The 24005-nt window shown below is 33.8% G+C and overlaps 1 protein-coding gene across 2 annotated transcripts in view; it reads left to right on the forward strand.

Annotated features, from left to right (window-relative positions):
• The window catches only part of LOC308068440 (sodium channel protein type 2 subunit alpha), an 86150-nt gene that overhangs the window by 52585 nt on the left and 9560 nt on the right, over positions 1–24005 (forward strand). For both annotated transcript variants that reach the window (XM_080399070.1, XM_080399069.1), the window contains 9 exons: positions 5325–5445; positions 6011–6165; positions 7188–7361; positions 13369–13491; positions 15465–15746; positions 18859–18912; positions 20170–20307; positions 22027–22131; positions 23249–23519. In XM_080399070.1, coding sequence (XP_080255196.1) covers positions 5325–5445; positions 6011–6165; positions 7188–7361; positions 13369–13491; positions 15465–15746; positions 18859–18912; positions 20170–20307; positions 22027–22131; positions 23249–23519 — 1423 coding nt within the window. The remainder of the gene's footprint in view (positions 1–5324; positions 5446–6010; positions 6166–7187; positions 7362–13368; positions 13492–15464; positions 15747–18858; positions 18913–20169; positions 20308–22026; positions 22132–23248; positions 23520–24005) is intronic.

A 24005-nucleotide genomic window follows, 5' to 3' on the forward strand; every position in this document is an offset into this window, starting at 1 on the left:
GAGATAATCCCATCGTCAGTTAAATGAAGACTAGAACATTAAACCAAAACAACCCTTAAGATTTTCCTTAATATGCATTAAGTACTACATAAATACTGGAATATTTTCCAAATCCGCTAACCATGTCTTTATTAATTCATTCTGGTTTTATTTATGAATCATAATTTCAGAGTGTGGATTATTAGGTCTAGCTTCTGCGTTTCTTATTTCTCTAAAATAAACTAAAGTTCTGTAGAGAAGTTTGTTGAACATTTCAGGTGGTATGTATTTCCCTTTTTGCCAAATGATCATAAAATATTTAATAATTATGTTTTAATTGTATTAAAGCCATGTTTGAATTAGAGATTCCAAAAAGAGGAAAACTAGAGATCCTGTGTCTTGAACTTCACTGCCTACCATTCTTACTTCTCACAGGGGTAAAACCAAGCTGGAGCAATCAAGAATGCAGCTCTGGTGCTTTTTAACCAGGTAGAGCAACGTGTCACCACTTTCACACAGGTTACCTAAGCAAGTTATACATATATATGTATATATATATATAATCACTTTTTAATGGATTTTGACTGGCCTGCATGCTATTCAGCTATGTACCTTCCCTATCCATTGCAAGACAGTAGAAACATGCACAGCTGCTCTCTGCAGAGTCATGGGACTCACATCACAGCATGGTCAGGTGGGATTGGCAATCCCGACGTACGTTTCTTAACTCTGCTACTGATTTTTCTGGGTATTTTAATACAGTCTTCAGCAGTAACTGCATGCTCTACAGGTTTTGAAGTATGGATCATAAAAGTACTGGAATGTTATACATTAAAGAGGCCAAAGAAAAAGGGAGCATGCATAGTTTTTACAAAATAAAAACAACCCTTTTTGATTCAGCCCTTATAAATGTAAATATTTAATGAAATGTTTTAAGTGATTTATGTGATGATTACTGCCACAACTTCAGCTTCTTAATGAATAACATTTAAACTATTGTAGTAGCTAATCGTATAAAAATTACACTGTTATACCATTAAATCTACAATGCACTGTAATTCAAATATTCAGGGTGCTACAAACTACATTCTGTATTCATTTGGGCAGTGCGTATCTTGAGTTTTATAAACTGTAAGCAGAGCAAACAGTTTCACAACGGCTAAAATTATACCTAGCAAATAACCCGCCCTTAATAAACTTTGAAAGCAAAGCGTTTTACAAATACCCTTTTCTTAAACTTTAAACTCCTTTATAAATAGTGGTACTTTGAAATGTGTTTCATGACAGCAGTCTGTGACTGAGTTGGGGGACTTCACTTGGTGTATGTTAGAAAGACTATGGAGTAGCGAGCACCATTTTTATAAAATTCCTTGTGTATTTACCCCAGGGTTTTTTTCATTATAGGCAAGCCTAATCTCCACTGGTGGATAATTGGCAGAGCCTTCAGGAATAGGGACAATAAATAGTGCACAGCAGCCAAAGTTACATGAAACTAAGGAAGCCAAATTATCCTAGTACAATTAGGCATCAAAATTTTGTTGGGATTGAGATTTCAGCCCTACATCAGGATTCAAAGCTATTTCCTTCAGGCAGAGTCTTACTGGCTTCAAAAGGCTAACTAAATAGTTCAGTTTCATTGATTATGCCATAGTTTGATCTATCTATATTGTAGTATAAATTTCCCAGAGCTGCCAAAAAAAATAATATTGGTGTGTATTGTGAAAATTCTTAGATTTTACTGATTAAATTTTAAACCAAGATATGCTTCAAACTTCAAATAAAACTCTTAAGGAAAGAGATTTTAAAGTTTTCTTAATATTGTATAAAAGTCAAATATCATAACATCTGAGATTTAAAGTCAGTTTAGAATCACTTTGGAATCACTGATCCCCATTATTTTATATTTTGTCACTCAATTACAGTGCAGCTTTCAAGAATCAGAGTACAAAACCACATGGCTGAATTTCTAAAGGCAATTTGTAATGGCTGAATCCCCTTATTTTATTGTCACTTGAATCATGAAGCCATTTGTAAAGCTTAAAATTTTAGTAGCCTGCTCTTGCTCTTATTGAAATCTAGAATAAAATCAAATGAGAGCAAGACCGGGTCTTAAGTGAATGCATTTTCTTGTAAACGGGCACATTAACATGCTGTTGGTCAAAGCTTGTTTTAATGATCCAAGCTGTTGAAAAAAGATGCACTGCTCTGAAAGGACAGTATGGAGGCTGATTATACGTATATTAACCAAGTATTTGGGTTGGTGATGAAGCATTTTTTTATGTTTTATACTATACAATAATATTTATAATACTGTTTTAAAAGAACCATAATCCCATTGAGGTAGTTTTATTTTTTATTTTATTTTTGTTTGTGATTTCCACAGTATTGCTCAGGCTTCTGCTGTAGTCAAGCATGTTGTTTTGCTGATTCAGGCCTTGAGAATGCTGCATCATAAGCAATTGCTTTCAAGTGTATCCTTGTAAAGGAAAATGTGAAGATGCAAATACGTATTTACAGGGCATGGCGTGTCCTAGAGGCTAATAATCTCATTTATAAGGTGAAAAGAAGATTGTGTTAATCCATCACGTATCTTGAGTTTCCTAGTAGTTTTATTAGTTTTATTGTTAGGAAAGAAATCATTAGTGACCTTATTTAAAATGCAATGGTTCTTTCCTAATTTAGGGTCTTGAAGCAAAAAAGAGTATTATTAACTTAATGAGTTTTTTTAAATAATTTGTTTAAGATGATTTAAAAAATAATGAAAATGCTTTATGTGAAAAATAATGAGAAGAATTATTGTAGGTTTTGTTTGTACTGATTATAAATCACATTTCTGTCACTGGGTTTTTAGCAGCTATGCTGACAGGACTATCTGCAACAGAGTTTACATGGGAAGATGCAGATAAAAATTGGTTGCCTTTTAACTGGCATTCATAGATATTAATAATTAATGATTAATATGAACCTTTATCTTGCTACTATTAAGCATTAATTGACTTAATGATGATGGATCAGGCCATGAATTAGTTTTAATTTTCCTAACTCAAATGTGGGAGATTATTATTGTCACAATATTTGATTTTTATTTCATGAAGAAACTGCCTATAATTTCAGTAATAGGTTTCGGACTTCTTATTTCTTTGTATTACAGTGATAGGTAATAAGATAGTTAATCTTATTTTCTTTTTAAAAGAGAGCCTTTTGTGTGGATAATAAGGTGGTGTGCTAATTATGCTTAATATAGTGTACGCTAATGTGCGGTTTGGACTGTACATGTAATACAGAAAGCAAAGCTTAAAATATTCTCACGATGTGAGGTACACAGTATTTTATTTCAGATTTACTGATCTACATGACCAGTAATAAGAGTATTCCATTTAGAGGCAATATGTCTGTAATTATTTTACATATATAAATTTTGGAAATCATAGAGGAAGTGCAGTATGAAAAAGGGAACATGATATTTTAACATGTTTGCTAAGCAAAAATTAACCACTGAAAACATCCAAATCTCAATGTACTTACCCAAATAGTTTCACATTTGTCAGCGTAATTTTCCATGTAGGGCAGGTCATAATATTTAAAAAGGGAAAGACTGGTTTTCAAACTCATACCTGTGTGGTTTTCAGAAATCTTTTCTCTTATGCGATATGTTCTTTATTTTTGGTCCCAGTGCAGTAACAGCCATGCAACCTGAGGTCTGAGTGACCCTATGTTGACTACATCTGCACATGTGTGTGAAAGGCAGCCTCTTGAAACTTAACCCTGAAATTATCCATCACCCAACATGATTATTTTTTTTTAACTTCATTCATCTCATGTAAGAGTTGAATATGGGGAAAGAATGGCTTACCAAACTATATAAAGATATATGTGCCATTTATATTATTTCTGGCAGAAAAAAGCCCTTAGCTCCCAATGCATGTTCTTGGAGGGATTGCGTTGTAACTGAAGAGTTAAATAACTAGTTTTAATTTGCAGCAGTGCCCCTGAAGAAGTGAATACGTGAATACATGGAAATGCCGCTTCAAAAAGTTATTGTTTTATTATTCGATGCAAAATCATTCAAATAATCTGAAGAGGGTTTTTTTATTATTATATACTAAAATTACCACTATCTTGAAAACTAAATATGAAAAGTAATTGGTATTAAGCATTTTCTCAGAAAAAATGTATAGAAATGTCTTCGTATAGGTCAACGGGTATGACCAGATCTGCTTAGTTGAAAACACAAATCTAGTCTGTGACAAAATGTTACATCAGTGCCTGTACAATTAGAAGTATTTAAGTTAGAGGTGCATTCTACATCCCCCAAAATTCCTATGCATTATTGCTACATGGTATAAACCAGAAGTATTTCACTGCTTTTTAATGTTGCTTTCTGATTACAAGCCCTATTTCACAGTAAAAGTGAATGTATTTTGGAGGAAAACAATTAAAGACACAAACAGTATTGACAACTGAAAAGAAGTTAGAAACTCTATGTCTGATTATTGCATTAGTTGTGTACATCTTTAGCAGGTTTGTCCTTTCAAAATAGGCTTTATTAAAAGGACAAAATTATGGGCAGTCTTGCATGACTGATAAACACCTTGACCTGATCCAAATTTCAATGTACTTGGTAAAAAGTTACATAATACGTAAAAAAGTTGCTTTATATCACTCTCCAGTTCTTAGAGTTCTCAGATCTAGAAGTGCTTTTACCATAGTAAAAACTATAGTATTTCACTATACACAAAAGTGGTAGAATGATAGAAAAATTCAGGATGAAAAGACCCCAGGAGGTCTCTTAAGATGCATAGGAGACTGGAATGCAAAGAAGATATTTAAGATCTGGTTATTTATGCTTTTTGCAAAAATTTAATTGTGCAGAAATTTGCCATTAAATGCCATTAAATTTACAACTTTTTAATCCAGATATGGTGTATATTTGTGAAAACACCATCTGTAGTGGACATGAAGATATATGTGGAGCTTTCTGTTAGTTCATTTCGCTGGGAAAACTAAGACACATTTTCAATATAATCCAGTATAGTAAAGAAAATGAAATAACTTGAGAGTGTGGTACATGCAAGCTCTCCAGTTTTAATACTACTGTGAATACTTCAGAAGTCTTATACATGGATCAGGTTAGTAGCCAAATTATATTTAATTGTTCCCTATGAGAAGATAACCTGGGAAACGGAACTATACAATGTACATGTCATTACGATGGAGATGCATATTTATCACTATAAATTCCATGTTCTTCAAAAGTCAAAGAATGGCATGATTTGATTCAGTATAATTTTTTACAGAATATGTATCTAATAAGAAATTTTTTTCCTGTGGTACTTTACTTGCAGAAACTAAATGCATCCAGTTCATCAGAAGGCAGCACAGTTGATATTGCTCCTCCTGGAGAGGGCGAGCAAGCAGAAATTGAAAGTGAAGAAGCTCTTGAACCAGAAGCCTGTTTTACAGAAGGTTGTAGAAACTGCTGATTTAAGAGATGTATTAGTAAAATGGCATTATTACTAGGCACATTTAAGTTCTTGAGAGTTTCAAATCTGGTGAACCGCCATGACCTCAACAATCAAAAGAAAATACTCTTTGCCTAGAATGCTGGAAATCAGATGCCAAAACAAGGTTTCCCTGGTCTTTGAGTAACTTTATCTGCCTGGTCACTGCACACATCTTGTAACTAAGAAACTTCATTAACTTTTCTATTTTAAAATGCTTTTCAGTTATTTGAAAGGGCCCTTGAAATTTGGAACAAATTAAATTTTTTGAGACTCCATCAACAAAGGGAACAGTTACATGCCAACAGCCAAAAAAATCAGTTTTTTGGATTGAGTTTACTCATGATTATATCTACTACCGTCTGGTTTCTGTGTATTCAGATATTCAGATATTTGAAGCCTATAAAAGAGTATTCCACTGTTTAAATTAAAAAAAAATATATAAAATCTGTTAATATGTTGATGCCGCAGTAGAAATTGACTTTGAAGTAATTTGCTTTTGGATCCTAATATCTCTTAATCTAATGCAGGTTGTGTGCAGAAATTTCCATGTTGTCAAGTAAGTATAGAGGATGGCAAAGGAAAAATTTGGTGGAATCTTAGAAAAACCTGCTACAGCATAGTTGAGCACAACTGGTTTGAGACCTTCATTGTCTTCATGATTCTCCTCAGCAGTGGAGCACTAGTAAGTAAAAAAAAAAAATTGCAGATGCTGAAATATTTAGATATCTCCTTAGAAGCAACATCAAAATTCAAATTTTCTTCAGAAAGACTTGTTTTGCTTGGAGTTGTATAAAACTACCTGCATTCCATCTTTTCAGGATGGAATGAAACTTGGCCCAAATTTGAAAAGGTTTGTTGAAATTCACATGCACTTTTTTAGTGATACTTTTTGTTTACTACTGTAAAGTTGGCACAATTTTATTTAAACGAGCATTCAAGATTTAAATTGCCTGCCAACTTTCAGCATGTTTGTCAAGAGATTTGTGTAGAAAGGACCATTGTTAACTGTGAATAATATAGCTAAATGTATAATTTTAAGTCTGTAATTCCTTCTAGGCTCAGCCACTTGGATTCTGCTTATGAAAGACCATACAAAAAAAGGAATAAATACTTCATTCTGTTCCTTTTTTGAAGGCAGGAGATAGGCAAGAGTGTGACAGCAAATTAAACTTTATAGCTACTTCCCAACATGTAAATCATTACCCACTTTTCCAGCTTTACTCCAGTTGAACACTTGCTACAGTATCAATGTGCATTGTGTACATTCTAGCAAACACATTGCTCTTTAATTTGACATTTAGACATAAGTTTGATTGATGAAGGATAGAAATGTAATCTCCCTAACTGCTTTCTAGAATGGAATATACATAACTGGAACAGATTGTTGTGTAAGAAAAGGGGGGGGGGGTTGTGTGTGTATGTGAAAGTTTCTTAATACCACAGCAGACAAAAATTCGTTCTTTGAGTTTATTTCTTCTTTCACTAGTAAAATAGGATATGTAAATATTCAACCCCAGACAGGGCAGAATACATAAAGTTGCTCCAGTTTGTAGTATGGTTAAAGATGGCAAATACATAAAATAAGAGTATGCAGATGAACAAGAGGAAATTTTAGCTCTGACCTACTTATTTTTTATTATTTACTCATTATTATTATCATGTTTATTCTGTGAAACAGTAATATTTTCATATGTTTTTTCATAGGCTTTTGAAGACATATATATTGAACAGCGCAAAACTATCAAGACCATGCTGGAATATGCTGACAAAGTTTTTACATATATTTTCATTTTGGAAATGCTTTTAAAATGGGTAGCATATGGTTTTCAAATATATTTTACTAATGCGTGGTGCTGGCTGGACTTCCTGATTGTTGATGTAAGTACACAGTCTTAAATATTGTAAAATTCATTAAAGTTCTTTATGTTGTAAACCTCATTACTACTAAGTAATCTTATAAACATGCAAAAATAATTCACATTGTATAGTTATACTGCATTAGTAATAAAGTGATCTGGATGTGTTCTTTAAAGTACATTTATATGGCAAAAGGAAAAGGGTGTCATCAGGCTGCTCATTCTTCATGGTTAAGAAGTTCATACCCAGGTTGTATAAAATGTGAGGTTTTATAAGGAAAAAAACCTAATTTTGTAACATTCTATTTTTAATGGACTCTGATCTTATTACCTCATTGCTTAGCAAATAAGACACTACATTGTGCCAATTTCTTCTACAAACACTACAGCTTTGCAAGTGAAACAATATATTTGGTCCAGATTTCATCTGAGTTCTCAGAACTTTGTCCCCCAAAACTATCCTGTTATCATTTTCAGAAAGGCAGTGGTTATTTGGTCTAAAAATTAATTAGTTTTAATAGGGTGATGATCTGCAATAGTTAAGTCAGCTATAACTCGGCAGGGTTTATGATTGAAGAGAATACAAGGTTTCTTGGCTGCTTTCCCAGTTGTGTTATACTTCTGTGCAAAGGCCTTGCTTGTGTTGTTAGAAGGGATCAAAGCTGGTTTTACTCCCAGGATATTTTGGGCTCTTGCCTTCACACATTATCTGACCCAGTTCATTGGCTATACATGTCCTCAGTGTGGAACTGAGAGGCGGCATCTCAGGGCAAACGTGCAATGTGCAATTATAGTAATTTCTGCCCAAGTTACTGTATTTCTTGAGAAGTTTGCATAAATCCTGTTCCCATAAATACTTATTCCTTACAAATATATGATAGAAATTTATTGGATTTCTGATTCCCAGAAGAAAAAAAACTTAGCTTGATTTGCCCATAACTCAGAATGGAAGACCTTCTCTTTTTTTTAAACTTTATACTGTTAATCTCCAGCTCTGTCCTGAAAATCTACACTAGAATGGAGTAGTGTGAACGGTTTTCTTAAGAGGATGTTAATGCAGAAGACAGATGCTCCAGGATTATGTTAAGAATGATTTTTTTAGATGAACTACAACTCATGTTTTAATTATTCTTTTTGTAACATAAACCTAAACAGATTATTCTAAGCCATACCCCATGGTTTCTGAATAATAGTTTAGCTTCAGAGACACTGTTATCTAAGCAGGCTCTCAGAATTATAAAGAACATCATCATAAGCAAAGCAGCTTATTTTGCCAACTTTCTAACTTTATAAACAAAAGCATGACTAAATGAGATTGGAACCTTCTACTTTTGAAGAATTATATTAAATGTTTCAGAAAGTGGTAAAAAAATGTCTTACTGTGCCTGAGGCTAATTCAGCAAATCCTTTAGCACCATCAGACAGCACTTGAAAGAAATATATGAACTCATGTTATCTTTCCATAGAAAACCAGAGAACCTACAGGCAGTTTAAAAAGGTGTGATTCAGTGACATGCTCCCAATGAGAAGACTAGTAAGCCCTTCTTCATTAGAGGTGACTAAAGTTAATCAAATTGTTTAATTCCATCCTCTAAAATTCTAGAGTAAACGCTGGTATCTCTCTAGGGCTTTGACCTTTAGTATCTTACATACCTGAATCTCTCACTGTGAGAAATAGCCATAGTTGCTCTCAGTGATTGTGACCAAATTATATTTTAATAATTACACAAAGAAATTACAATTTTCAGCTCTTGTCAGTTTGCAGCCATGACAGATGACCCTTGGTACATCTGGGTACCTCAGTTTAAGACCTTATCATGCCATCTCTCCGCCCCACTCCTGCTATATAAAACAATATCTGTAGCAAGGAGCAGATATTTGGAAGGAGTGCCTTATCTACCCAAAATCACAATCTGGTAAATTAGTTCGAACACATTTAACAGTGGTTTAAGTAAAGAGACTGAATTTTGGATGCAGGCAGCCAAGAAGCAGGGACATATTTGCTTTTTTGGAGGAGACTAATTCTGGCAGAGATAGCCAGGGAAAGGCATGAGACAGACAAACCCAGTACAACTAGATGCTACAGAGTACGTCATCCTATACCTTGGTTTTTGCTCTTACCCTCTTACTCCAGAAGCCATCTGTCATGAGTTTATTATGTGTTGGTTTTGTTGTACAGCTGTAATGACTCTAATTGTCTTTGTTGCTTACAAAGCTAGGAGATGGGACATCAGGGAAGGAAACAGGGAATCTGGGGATACCCAATGAGTTTGTCAGTTACTAAATTTTTTTGTGTAGTTTTGTGTTACGGTATGTATTCTTAGATAATTTTAAGTGGATACCATTTTACACTGTATATTTTTAAACCTTGTAAATTAGTCCTATAATTCAGCATAGGCACTTTATTTCTAAATTATTTTGTTAATTACTTGTACTTGAATGAAATGGAAATAAGTAACATTTAAAACATGTCATGTTTTTGCCAAATACTGTGGGGCAGTAACAAATCTGCAAGTAGAATGAATTATTTGACCTTCCTGCAATTGCTTATGCCTGGTAAAATTTCAATGAGTACAGTTTTTGAACAATAAAATGTGGCAAAATAACCTTTCAGTTGGGCTTGTTGTATAGTACGTTAAAAGTTCATCATATTGATGACATACATAATATTTCTTCATATAGCTAAAACTGTTGCATGCTTTTTGTTAAAACAGTTAAAGTGATTTAATTAAACTGTGTTCTCAACCTTTTTATTAGCTTTTCAGAATAATTAACTCAACAGCAACATTCTGGAAAAGATAAGGGTCACATTACACTAATATACTAAATGCTGCATGAACAGAGGAAGAAGCAACTGCTGCCCTGACAACCTCATAATAAAAATAAGATGAGCATATTGATGTGCTGAGAAACCAGATACAGACAGTCACTTTGTCTTCCTAGACAGTCTTATATGTCTTCATGTGTATCCTAACATGGTACACTATGATAACATTACCTAATCCATAAATTAATGAAATTAATTGATTAATTCAACAGAATATTCAGATGATATATGCATGAAACCTAAAGCTCTTGTTCAATGAGTTCAGGAACAGAACCATAGCTTGCAATTATGCATCTAAACAAAACAAATTTTGAATACGTGCCAGTAAAATACCATAAATTAAGAGTCATTCACCAAGTACATATAGAAAAAATGATAGCATCTTAGCAAATGACCATAACATAAGAAAAGCTACATAAGGCATAAAAAAGGCTACATTGAGTCCAGTGTCCTGTCTCTAAGAATGTCAAAAATGCCTACCTGGAAAATTGATAATATAGTATCCATCTTTCAAAAAATAAGAAAAATCATTAACTTCTCAATAGAAAGAAAAATCTTCAGTGGTTCCCCCCCTTCCCCCCACCCTCCACCCCCCTCCAAGTCTTCCAGTTTAGTTTATTCCTCCTAGTTAAGTGTAATACCCAAACACTTAAACTACATGAAAGACAGGAAAAGCAGTGTTGAAAGTGAGGACGGCCATATTGCCCTGAGGACCTGGAATCAAATCACATAAATTAGCCACCTCACTAAGTAGCACAGAATTCATACAGATTAAATTTTAGGCCTAAATAGAAATAAAGTCAACGTGGAGCTGTATGACCAATGATCTGGCTTGGATAACAATTCTGACTGAAGATCTTGAGCAGGGTTAACTGTGACTGCTAAGTTTCAAAACATTTTTTTGTAATAGATAGTCTACATTCAAAGATCTGTACACAAAAATATGGACATACAACCCTCCAGTTCTAGGAAACAAATGTAAAAATTCTGTCCATGATTTTGACTTCATTACTGCATCTGCATGCATTCCTATTTCAAAAGAAACAATTCAATCTATTTATGGGTGTACAGAGACATTTATTTTCTTACCTACTAGCAACAAAACAGGTGGAACAGATGACAGAAGACCAAGGTAAGAAGACTGAGAAAACCAGAGCAGTACAGACCAGGTGTATATACTTATGCTGTATATACAATGATATTCATATCAAAGAATTCCAAGCAAATCTTCACCTCCCATTTGAACTTTGCATCAAAGGAAAACGTTGTTTAAAACAGATGAAGTATTTCTCTGTGAAACAACTTCAGGTTTATGATGTAAGAACACTAGCACTATGGTAAGAAAGCTGCAAATAGGTTGAAATGGAAAGCACAAACTAGGCTGGAGAATGACTTGAAAATTGCTGATATACCCAATGCCACTGAAGTTACAGGAGCTCCAGCTTGTATTGACTCTGGTGAAAAAGATAGCTAAGGCTCAGTGCTAGTTTGAGGAGAAAAGTATAAAATGAAGGAGCCATTAATGTGACTTCAACCTTAAAAGAGAAGTCTTGCTCTCCCAGCAAGAGACATTTTTTAAATATACATTTCATAGTTTCTTTTCAAGCCGTAAAATGTACTGTCTTTACACTAAAGTTTATTGTCGTGCCTGGGTATCTTCTTGATGTAAGTGAATCCTTAAATATTCTATTAAAAATACAGAGAATTCCATTACTTGTTATCTCTGGAATATATTAGAGGCAGCAAAGGATAAAAAAGAACTCCCTCACTGTAGAATCACAGGACAAATAAATGGTATTAATGACAATTATTAATAAATAATTAATTACAATAATGAATGTAATGGCAGAAACAATAATGTTATCTTTTGTAAGTGAACAGACTTCAGTTACAGACTACAGAAAATCAGTAAGATTTTCTTTCTAGTATGCTTATAGATATAGCAAGTTCCTTTACAAACTTATCCATTGCAACAATAAAGTAAGCCTGTCCTTTGATAAAAATAATTCCATCCTGTTATGTAATCCAGTGGAAAGGTACAGTGATACGAATTCCCTAAAATACTGTTTTCTGTTAGATTAATATACACAGCAACATAGTAATGAATAATTGATTTCTGTCTGCTCTCAGGTTGTTCTTTCGAGACATGATCTTGTAAATCTTGTGTTTGTGATTCATCTAATTGCTCTTTATGGATACAAGTAACATAGGAAACCACCTTTTCATATAATGAGCAAAATCTTACCACCATTATCGGTGAATGCCTATTTCTGTACAGCCAATTATTTAAAGGACTCTCTAGACCAAGGTACAGAAATGAACATTTGAGGAATTTTCTCAAGGACTGGATAAGCCTATGTTCATTTATGTGTCTTCTATGCTTTTGGTGGTAGAACTGAATAACATATGAGTAAGGTATGATATTTCCCCACTCCTGTCTCCAAAACTGCTCAAAGTAAATTAAATTCTTTCACATTAATGCTGTTTAAAACCCAGTTCCATTTGAGATGTAAATTAATTGCTCCTTACTAAAGTGGACTGGCTAATAATAAAATCCTAGTAACATGAATCAGGAGCTCACAACTTTTGTAGATAACAAAGCACTCACTGCTTTAATGCTAGCATCTATTAATATCTATTCCATAATATTTTCCTATACTTAGAAGAGAAAAAACCCCAAAAAACTATTGAGAGAGTTTTCAGGCAAGTGAGAAAGTACCACCTCTGTCAACATATATTTCATAGATACCCTGGCCATTGTTGCTATGAACTGAGTATCTGACTTAGAAGCAATATTTATAAGAAAAGCTAATTAAACACTACATTATTTAGCATATTATTAGTTATTATGTATATTAATTATATTGTCGGTAGTTAATAAACTGCCTTACTTTATGCAGAATTTTAAATTGCTTGGAAGGTTGAATCTTAACGAAGTTGTTGAAAGTATGGCAATTCTGAAGATTTTATCCTTCACAAATAGAGTCTTTCCATCTGACTGTTAAACCCTATCCAGCTATAAAGGACATTTAACAGCAAGTCATGAAAATCGTGTCATTGAACCTCCAAGGTCACTATAAGCAAGAATGGTGTTCTTCCATTTGTCACTTGATATTTCTGTTGATATTTCTTTATTCTTTGTAAATAAACCATTTTATATAGAACAATGTGTATAATTATATTTTTTTCTATATTTTTATAGGTCTCATTGGTTAGTTTAATAGCCAATGCTTTGGGCTATTCTGAACTTGGTGCCATTAAATCACTTCGGACATTAAGAGCTTTAAGACCTTTAAGAGCCTTGTCACGATTTGAAGGAATGAGGGTGAGAGAAAATGAATGAGTCTGAATGAATGTATGCATACAAAAATTAATGTAGAATTGTGACAATCCTGCCTTCTGCAAAGAACTCCAGAATAGGAATGCATGCAAAAATATGTGGAAAAAAAATGCCTTCTAACATGTCCTTATATACAAGATGTGTACAGCTTACATTCGGAGATTAGACCTTGAGCTCATTAAACTTGCCTGCTCACTGCTGCATAGTTGTGTTATCCCAGGCCTCTGACTGTTAAAGTTTCCATTGATTTGTGGACTTATATAGAAAAGTAAAAGGACATGAGAAATTTTAGAATAGAGCATTGGGCGGGGGGGGGGTTCTCCAGTTTAGCTGAGGACTTTATTTTATAAATTTCTGTAGCTTGCTTCTATTCTCAGTGTGTCAGTGGTTCAGGATGGAACAGGATTAACTGGAAAATGGAACAAAACAAAACAAAAAGAAGGTGAAGAAGATGACAACAGTGACACACCAGAAACTAAAATGCCCTGTGGCTCCCTGTCTACCTGCCTGGGGAAAAATATCCCACAATAAATGCTGTAGTATTAGGGAAAGGTTCTCTGAACAGATACCTGAAATAAGGTTGGTGCTGGAAGCATAGAAGGGGAGAGATGGGAAAACATTTTCTCAGCTAGTGTCCTTAACTTCGTATGAATGCATCTGCTGCCATCTTACCTCTCCTCCTACACAGCTAAATCCTTCCTGTCACGGAAATATTTTCATATTCTGCCAATCTGACAAAAAAAACCCAAAAAACCAAAAAAACCAAAAAAACCCTAACCAAAACTCAAAACCCTAACTATTACAAGCTGTCTGCTGAAAATGCGGACTGTGCTACTTCCTGGAAAAACTGATGCATAAAAAATTAACAAGGTAATGTTATTGAGAAATCTTTAAATTTTTCACATCAAAATACACAAATGCTACAATACATGTTTATAGTTTAGTCATATGTCTTAAGTTTCCAAATAAATAGTGTGGTTCCTGTCTGGGTTAAGGCTGCTGACCACACTAGCCAGTGCAGGGGACTGTGCCCTTTTGCACATGGCCATCACCACTGTTTTACATGATTTGCATTGCAAACAACACAGAAGTCCCTATCTAATAAATGGGCAAAACCTCTATTGATCTTGGACTACTTTCAGTCAAAGTAGTGAACAGAAAAATACCACTGTTTTCAAAACCGTACAAAAAAAATTACTGCAGTCTCTACTGATTTGGTAGAAAATTATTGTCAGAGTATCTGCAGCTTTCTTCTAGTTCAAACACAGTAAGAAAATTTTTGCCAAGGGATTTAATCTGGTTGTTTACTGCCACTTCCCCGTATAGAGTAGCTCAACTGTATTAAATGCAGCCAATTAAAAACAAAACCCTAAAGGATAAGTGTAAGAGTAACTACAGTGAGCCAAGCAATTTAAAACCAAGACTTACAGCACACGCTGTTAATACCAACTAAATAAGATATGCTTAATTATGTTACATTGTATTTAAATGCTAAAATACACCAATATAAATAAAAAGTTTCTGAGAATAAAATCATTAGTAATTACAGTTTTACATGCAGACATTTTTATTTAGTCTTCCACATAATCATTTTTTGATCTTTTTGTGGTTTATTTTCTATTTATAGACTTTGATTTGTATTGTTGGAATTTAACATTTATTTCTCTCTTTCTCTAGAGCACACAAATTCTAAGAATCCATCTTGCTACTAACAGGTTTTCTTTTGCTTTTTGAGTTTTTTTCAGACTTTTGCATTGTCTTGGTTTCCATATTATTTTATTTCTTGCTTTTTGCAATCTCATTAGTTTTTATTGAACCTTAAATAACATTTCCACCATAAATTTTTAATGTAATATTTTAACTGTCCATTCCATATTAATACTGTTTTAACATTTTTAAAGTAGTTTTCTTTTCCTGTTCATAAACTAAGTGTCTATTTTGTCTAATTTGTACACTAGGTGGTTGTAAATGCCCTTGTAGGAGCAATTCCATCTATCATGAATGTATTGCTGGTTTGTCTTATATTCTGGCTCATCTTCAGCATCATGGGAGTAAATCTGTTTGCTGGCAAATTCTATCACTGTGTCAACACCACAACTGGTGAGATGTTCGATGTCAGTGATGTCAACAATTATACTCAGTGTGAGGAACTCATTAAAAACAATCAAAGTGCCCGATGGAAAAATGTGAAAGTAAACTTTGATAATGTAGGAGCTGGATATCTTGCTCTGCTTCAAGTAGTAAGTAAATTTATATCTTTTCTTTTTGCTCTTTTTAAAGAAGTCTAGGGAAAATGAGCAAGTTAAGACTGTTAAGTAGTAGAATAATTTCTTCATAGCAATGATGTACAGTTTACACAGTTCTATTGCATTGTTACCTGTAATTTTCGTGTTAATGATAGCAGATTAAGTTTCCATTCCAAGGGTAGGAAATACAGTCTCATGATGATGATAATAATGTGAAAGTAATAAGTGAAAAAAGTCCATGAATCTTTTGGTGGTGCACAATATAAACTTCAGGAATGCATTTCATGAGCCTTTACATGGTGGGCATGGCTCAGAGATCCCTATAATTATTTAAAAGATCTCTCCCCTGATTTATGAGCTCAGTTACCTTGTAAGACAGTGGGGTAGACAGCAGTTTAAAAGAGGGCAGACATCCTAACTGACTGTCCGGTTTCCTGTGAGCAACTACTTTCAGCGCCTCCCACATAGCCTGTTCCTAGGTATCATTACATATCCACAGCAACAGTCTTTCACAGTCAGATCTATTAACCTAGGCACTTTTGACACTGTGAAATATTTTTTCTTTTGTCAACAGCCTGGTCAAGGTAGAGTGGATTTTTCTTCATGTCTATACTCATCTAAGGAACCAGTTTGTAAATTAGATGGTAAAAATAAAAATATATTGACCCGATCATCCAGTGCAGTTATTTGTTTAATAGGAGCATGAATTTTCAGACCTGGAAGTGGATTTAGGGAAAGGAATCATAAATAATGCAAGATCTGAGACTGGGGTACCCAGTGTTTCATGTAGCATGGAGCCAATTCTTTCTGTATTATCATAATACTTGTGTAACAGGTCTGAAGTCCTCTGTGAGAAGCAGGAGGTGCCCATGGGAAGAACATGGATAGTTACTGATAGATAGATCCTAATAGAGTATTAGGTCTGATTAATCATATAACGCTTTCTCTTGATGTTTGCAGTTAAACAGTACTTGCTACTAAATTAATATGTTTCAGTGAGAAGTACATGAAACTACAAAGACGTTAAACTGTGTGTAAAATAGGAAAATGTAAAATACTTCTATCACAAAAAATATGACATTCCATTAACACTTATTAAAAAGACATTATAATATACCAAATAATATTATGTTACTTTTAGTATTATCCTTGTGGAGTATTAGATGTGATTGTATTGCATGGCATGTTCATTCTATTTATTACTGCTACTTATATGGAGTCTGTAAATTTTATTTTCCCTTGAAGTCCTTTTCCTATGCACTGTGGTACAGAAACATCTTTGTTCTAGGTACTGGGCATACCTTTTATTTATGCCAGAGGAATAAACCCTGTTACAGGCTCCTTGGCTTAGAACAGAGCTTCTGGTAGCTGGCATCTGATCCAAAACACAAGCAAGAAAGCAAGCAATTATGTTTAAATGATCAAGCTCTGTACAATCGCTTGTCTATACTTTGGCATACAGCTTCATTGTATGAAAAGCTATCAGAAATTTTATGAGATTGTTACTGCTCTGGTATCACCAAGTCATCCAAGAACGATATGTTTGTCCCTTCTGTCCCACAGCAGGTCAGTACCCCTAGCTGACCTTAATTCCCAAATGAACTAGCTGACTTAAAATGTTTTTCCTCTAAAGTTGATGTGACTCTCATGTACTGAATAATGATTCTAATACTCTGACTTCAGATCTCATTGCTGCCCTTGTACTAGAATTTAAAGTGTATTGTCTTATTGCCAAGACTTGCCTCTGAAGATGTACAAGGAAAACTTTAGTCTCTTAAAGCTGTGTCTGAATGTCATCCATGTCATCCATCCAGACAGTGTTGGTCTTTAATTACTACATCACTCCTGTGGACCTTTTGTTCTTCTTCACTTTCTTCATTTCTTTCCGTTCTAATTTTTCATTATTTTCCTTTTTAAATCTTCCCTTCTGCCCTTTACATTTCCTGCAGAGATTAAGGGATCCTTCAGTGAGTCTCATGTCACCACTTCAGCTGATTGTCTCCACTAATATTCTCCCTCCACTCTTCTCCTGTATTTATTGCTCTTATCAATATCAATTGCTCCTCTTCTAATATTGCTACACAAAGTGCACCAAACGGCTGTCAATTGTCAACTGAGCCAGAAAGATCTATGAAGCCTGGCTCCAAGCATGTTCCTAGTAAATTTGTGTTTCACTGCAAGGTTGAGGAGGACGTGAACACTCCCAGAGTGCAAGTTATCTGCTGTGAAAATTGGCAGCTGGACCAGAGTACCAGAACTACTTCTGGCAAGCACAGATGCCATATACTTCTTGGGATGGTTCCTCTCCTGAGTCTCCTCAGGAGAGATGCTCTTTATCTGTTCATGTCACAGGCTTTTTGGGTCTTTTTTTCTTTGTTGTGAATAAGCTTGGAAACCCTGGCTAATGACAGGCACTCACATCTTCAACTAGCATGTCACACCAACCCTCTGTTGTTCCTCAGAAAGTGGACATTCCCTGTCCATGAAAATCACCTCCTTAGAGCAATGATGGCAAATCTTTTTTACTTTTTATTCTACTTAGACAAAGTCTCTATAGGAGTTCAGCCCAAAGTTTTATAGAAGTTAATCACAACTCTTTTACAATTCACTTTTTAGTACTCTGTAAATCTTATCCCTCAAGAACCACTGTATATTTTGATTTTAAACAATCTATTATTTTTAATTGTGTGGGAATAAAACATTTTTTAAAATCCCATGGCAGTTTAGCCCTAGCAAAAGTGTTCAGACTGACTCCATCAATTGGTGCTGTAAACCTGATAAAATGGCTGTTACCATGAGTGATTGTAGTAGAGTCTACCTGAACATCTCCAGTGATGTCTATCTGAGTCTACCATTCTCCATCTGCAAAGTAAGCATCTGCAGCTTCAAACACACTATGCCCTTGCCGAGATCTTCAGAGCCCAATTTTTAATATTTTTGGAATAGCTAAAAAATAAAAACTAGTATTACTATGAAAAATATGCCTGTGTGGTTTATACATTTAGATATGATTTTATTAAAAGTTAAGGTCCAAATGTTGTGACCTAGTTATTTTCCACATTATGAATTTTTATAGGGAAAATAAACAACTATATTTTATTTCTAGGCTACTTTCAAAGGATGGATGGATATTATGTATGCTGCTGTTGATTCACGAGATGTAAGTTTAAGACTTTCAAAGATCATCTATCGGTTATATTCTGCTATAGAGTATAGAATTTAAAACACATACAATAACATTAAGAATTATAATCAGCACCAATACATATTTCTTCCAGATACATCTAATCTAGAAAGGAACTTTCAGGTAACTCCATGAATCTTAGAATTTGTAATGGAAATAATTAATCCCACTTCCTTCTGTTTAGCCAAATAAATTAATTTAACTGGACGTTTTTGGGAAAAGCTAATGGTAATGAAAAAAACAATGAAGAGTTTTTTTAACCACTTCCTTTGGTAATCATAAGTATGGATTAATTTAAGATTATGTAATGTAATTATTACATATTGACTATATTAATCTTGATTTGTAATTTATAACTACGCATTTTGTTGTTTCTTTAGGTTGAGTACTTATGTTATCTAGCTATTTAACTCCAACTAGATTTTAAGGTTGAAGATCATCTGTTAATTTTTCCAGGGATTAGAATTTTATCTTGGCTACAAAATTAAAACTGTTTTTACCTTGTGCAAAAAAGTGCCACATAAATGCCTGAACTTGTTCTATACAACCTAGGTTATAGTCACATTAGTGATATCTGTCATCACACAGTGTTACTTGTCTCCCAGCGTAGGATATCCTGTTTTATTACCTTCAGCATTTCTACACTTTAGTACATGGTGCAACAGAGGTGCAGGCACTGAGATGCGGAATCCAGAAGAATTGAGACAATAACAAAATCTTCCTTAGAAATTTTCCTCAACTTAATGGATTTCACAAAACTCAATGACTAGAAATTTATTGAAAGCATCTGTTCTTAGCTGGATGTAAGAACACTCATGTAAGACCAAAAGAGTTCCAGGGAGATTTAGGCAATAGTAAAATTGATTGATTCTGTTGCATAAAAATACACTGAACATAATATAAAATATTTAGATTTATGCTGTTAAAATTTTAAGTACTAATGACTACTCTCAGTTCCACATTGCTTCTTCCTTCTATATAAGGAATTTTGTGTATCTGTACATACATAAACACATCTGTGTGTACATTTACTTTAAAATTCCACATGAGTAATCATTCTCTCAGCTTTCAGTTCTCCAAATATTGATTGGAGTGGACATGTTGGGTCTTTTTAACAGCTGAGTGCAGTTTACAGCTTTCCTAGCTGAGATAGCGTATATTATTAATAAATTATATACATTGGGTTTTACAACTAGTATTCTCATGGGTAATAAAATATATACTATTTTGTAGGTAGAAGATCAACCTAAGTATGAGGACAACTTGTATATGTATCTTTATTTTGTCATCTTTATCATATTTGGATCATTCTTTACCTTGAACCTTTTCATTGGTGTCATTATAGACAACTTCAACCAACAAAAAAAGAAGATAAGTATTTAAAATGTTTCCATAGTGCTATAAATTATTAGCTATAATGAATTAATAACTAATTTATGTAAAGCTAATAAAAATGAGAAGTTATTTCAAGTCCTTGAGTAAAAATGCCTTCTTTTTCTTTAACATAATCTGTGTTAAATCTGTGGATGTGATTTTAACCTTTGCATTTCAGCATTTTGACAAGCAAAGAGGGACAAATCATGAGGTGGTTCATAATAATTTGCAAATTGTGTAAGAGCTTAAATGAAGATGCAAACAGGGAATGTGCATTATTCTTTTGATTAAATGTAATATTATCTGCCATGGAAGAGAGGGTGGTTTTTATTAACTTTAAAGAATTAGGATAAAATAATTTTAATTAATCTTATAAACTGTTGACACTTAATGAAGATACAATATAGCATTGTGTTTATGCAACAGATAATAGTTTGGCAAGCTGATTAAACAGTTGGTTAAAAGTCCAATAGACCTCACACGAATAAGCTTAAAGATGCAAATAAAAATGTGTACAAAAGAGCTCTATTTTTCTAACATTTTTGTGAGAAATGAGATGAACTTGTTAGACACAAATCCAACCTATAATCAGCGATGGTAAAGCAAAGGTATAAAAGGAAGCAAAATTTTTCTGTATACATTTGACACAAAGGTATGTTTAAAATAATTATATTGATAATGCATAATTTTATTCAAAATAACTTTAAAAATCTAAAAATACAAATAGACATATTTAAAATAATTTGAAGCCTCATGATTCTTAGCCTTCAACTGCCAAAAAGAAATGGAACCTCAGGATCATTCTAAATATTTGTATGCTGTGAAAAACAATTTTCATATGATTTGGTTTTATTCAATCACCAAATAAAAAGCAGCAATACCAAACAATCTATGGTAAAAGTCAATTGTGAACTACAGAAATTTTTCTCTGTGAAAATATTCGTTAGCTTCTTAAAAGAGCCATAAACATGTCTGGGGCTGCTGCCTCAGTTTCTATCAGTTATGCCCTGCTTTGGGCTTTGATATCCAGTTTAACAAACAATGACTTTGACATTGTGTTTCCATCTGACTTAGTTCAGACTCATCAATAAGCACAATCCATTTATACTGAAATTCAGTCACTCAGTTGCACATCTGACTGGCAGCATTTGCATCTGCAGACAAAGGCTAATTTGAGTTCATCAGGGTTCCAGTGCTGTTTTGATTATTAATTTGCTATGATGTGATTTGGATTACTTTTATTAAGTCTATATCAAAGGTGGGGTTTTTTTTGCTGTCATTAAAACCCTCAGATTAGACAGAAATGTTCTCCCTTGACACAACCTGTGCCTCAAGAGTTACCTAACTTTTAGACCTGGCTAGCTGTAATCCTAAAAATCTATCTAGAATTTGGAACATGTAAGGCACCAGTCAGGCTCCTATGTACTAAATATATTCTCATCAGCAAGTTATTTAACAGCATCAGTATAGTAAAAACCATTTTAGCCATGCCAGCCAAGGTGAGCGTGAAGACACTGGGAAAATTCAGCCGTTAGCCTGACAAGGCACCAGTAAAGGGTGGGGTTTTTTTGCGTTAGGAATGCATATGAGCATCCACGCTATAAATACCTGAAAAAATCAAATATAAATGTAATATTATGTTACAGAGGGACATACTGTAGTTAAATGTTCTATGTGTAGACATGATACTGATCAGTTTTGGTATTATTTCTTTACTTTGGAGGTCAGGATATATTTATGACAGAGGAACAGAAGAAATATTACAATGCAATGAAAAAACTGGGATCCAAAAAGCCACAGAAACCTATACCAAGGCCAGTGGTAAGAGTGATTTGATTTTTATACTCCTAATATTAAATACTCATTTGGGAATATAATTTTAGCCAAAAAAGATAAGGTTATATGTCTGGAAATAAAATATTTTTTCCATTTATTTTCTTGTAAAAGTAGAAATTGTCCCCCTTTTTTGAATTCAGAGGACTAGATCATTCATGTGTCATTTAAAAACATACACTCTGAAGTATGAACTGTAGCATTTAATAAGTTTAATGAGATAAATTTCATAATTTCCTGCCTAAGTCCTAGAAAAGTACAGTTGATTGGATCATTTATTAGTTCTTGTTACCCACAGATAAACCTAATTTTTGGGGTTTGCTCCTCCCAGATGATTTGTAGGAAATGGGGATGCACTGACCCTTGCTGCTGAAGACAGAAGGGGGCAGTGGTCACCTAATGTGAAAGAGAAAAACAGGTGCAGACAATCTTACAAAATAAAAGAATGCTCTAGCAAGTAAAGCATAAAGTAGGATGAATGTCTCTCTAAGAAACTACTCTGTTATTTACTGAACGCCTACAGTGTTTGAAAAAAATAAAATACTTGTTGCCCCTTACACACCAAGTGGTTAAAAATAGTCTTTCTAAGAAGAGACATATGGCAATAAACATTTAGCTAAGTACTAAAGGAAAACTAGGGCTGTGCAGTCATGGTGTGTTTGAGACATTTAACTTCAGTAGTCCAAGATCTCACCAAGCACAGTTACTGAAGGAAGAGAGATACATCTGTGGGGATTAGTATTCTAAAACCAGCTAAGAATAAAGATAAGAAAATGAGTTTCTATGTGCCTGGTACTCTTGCTAGTTATCAAGTTATATCACCTTTTTTCACACCAATAATATAATTTGTCAATGTTATTACTATTATTATTCATAGTTTTCCTTCCTGTCCCATCAATAAACAGTGGTACACTTCTTGATCCACTCGAACAAACAGGATGAGACACAAACCAGCATGAGTTTGGTGTATATTAATGGATGCATCATGAATGGATCTTGCCCTCCTGAATCTTGCAGGGACTTGCTTTCCCATTTTGCATTTTTAAAGACAAATATTTTCAGAGTATAAACTATATTACTTTTTCTGTTTGGGTTTTTTTTTCAGAATAAATTCCAAGGCATGGTCTTTGATTTTGTAACCAAACAAGTATTTGACATCAGCATCATGATACTCATCTGCCTTAACATGGTCACAATGATGGTGGAAACAGATGACCAGAGTAAAGAAATGGAAACAATTTTATCCCGAATTAACCTTGTGTTCATTATCCTTTTCACTGGAGAATGTGTCCTGAAATTGATTTCACTTCGCCATTACTACTTCACTATAGGCTGGAATATTTTTGATTTTGTGGTTGTGATTCTCTCCATAGTAGGTAAGAGCAAGTCCTTTGAAGAAAGAACTAGCAGAAGGAAAAGAGAACATTTGTACAAGGATGTTATGATACTGAATATGAAATTTTCTCTTTCCTATATGACTTACATCTTGATTCAGATCTTCATACTTTATAGCATACAATATATGAAATGTTGTGTGTAAGATTTTTATCTCTCCTGTTAGTCACTGTCATCTTCTATATCAAAACACATAAAGGAACTATTTGGCACATTAGATTAACATGTACAAATATAAAGAGGAATGTTTAGTGGTATATGTGAACTAATCACAAATTTGCTTTCAGTACTAAAACTAGAAAAGATGTGAAGGTGGTGAGATTTTTAATTGCTTTTGCTAACAATGGTCTTGGCAAATATTTAGATTTCTGTCAATTAAAAGCTAATGACTCTCCAAGGTGCAAATCAGTTGTGTGACAAAACTTGATTCTTCAAGAGTGATACACCTGAGAGAAGCTGTACTGATA

Source organism: Falco punctatus, assembly GCF_963210335.1.
Source record: "Falco punctatus genome assembly, chromosome: 8".
Taxonomy (NCBI): Eukaryota; Metazoa; Chordata; class Aves; order Falconiformes; family Falconidae; genus Falco; species Falco punctatus.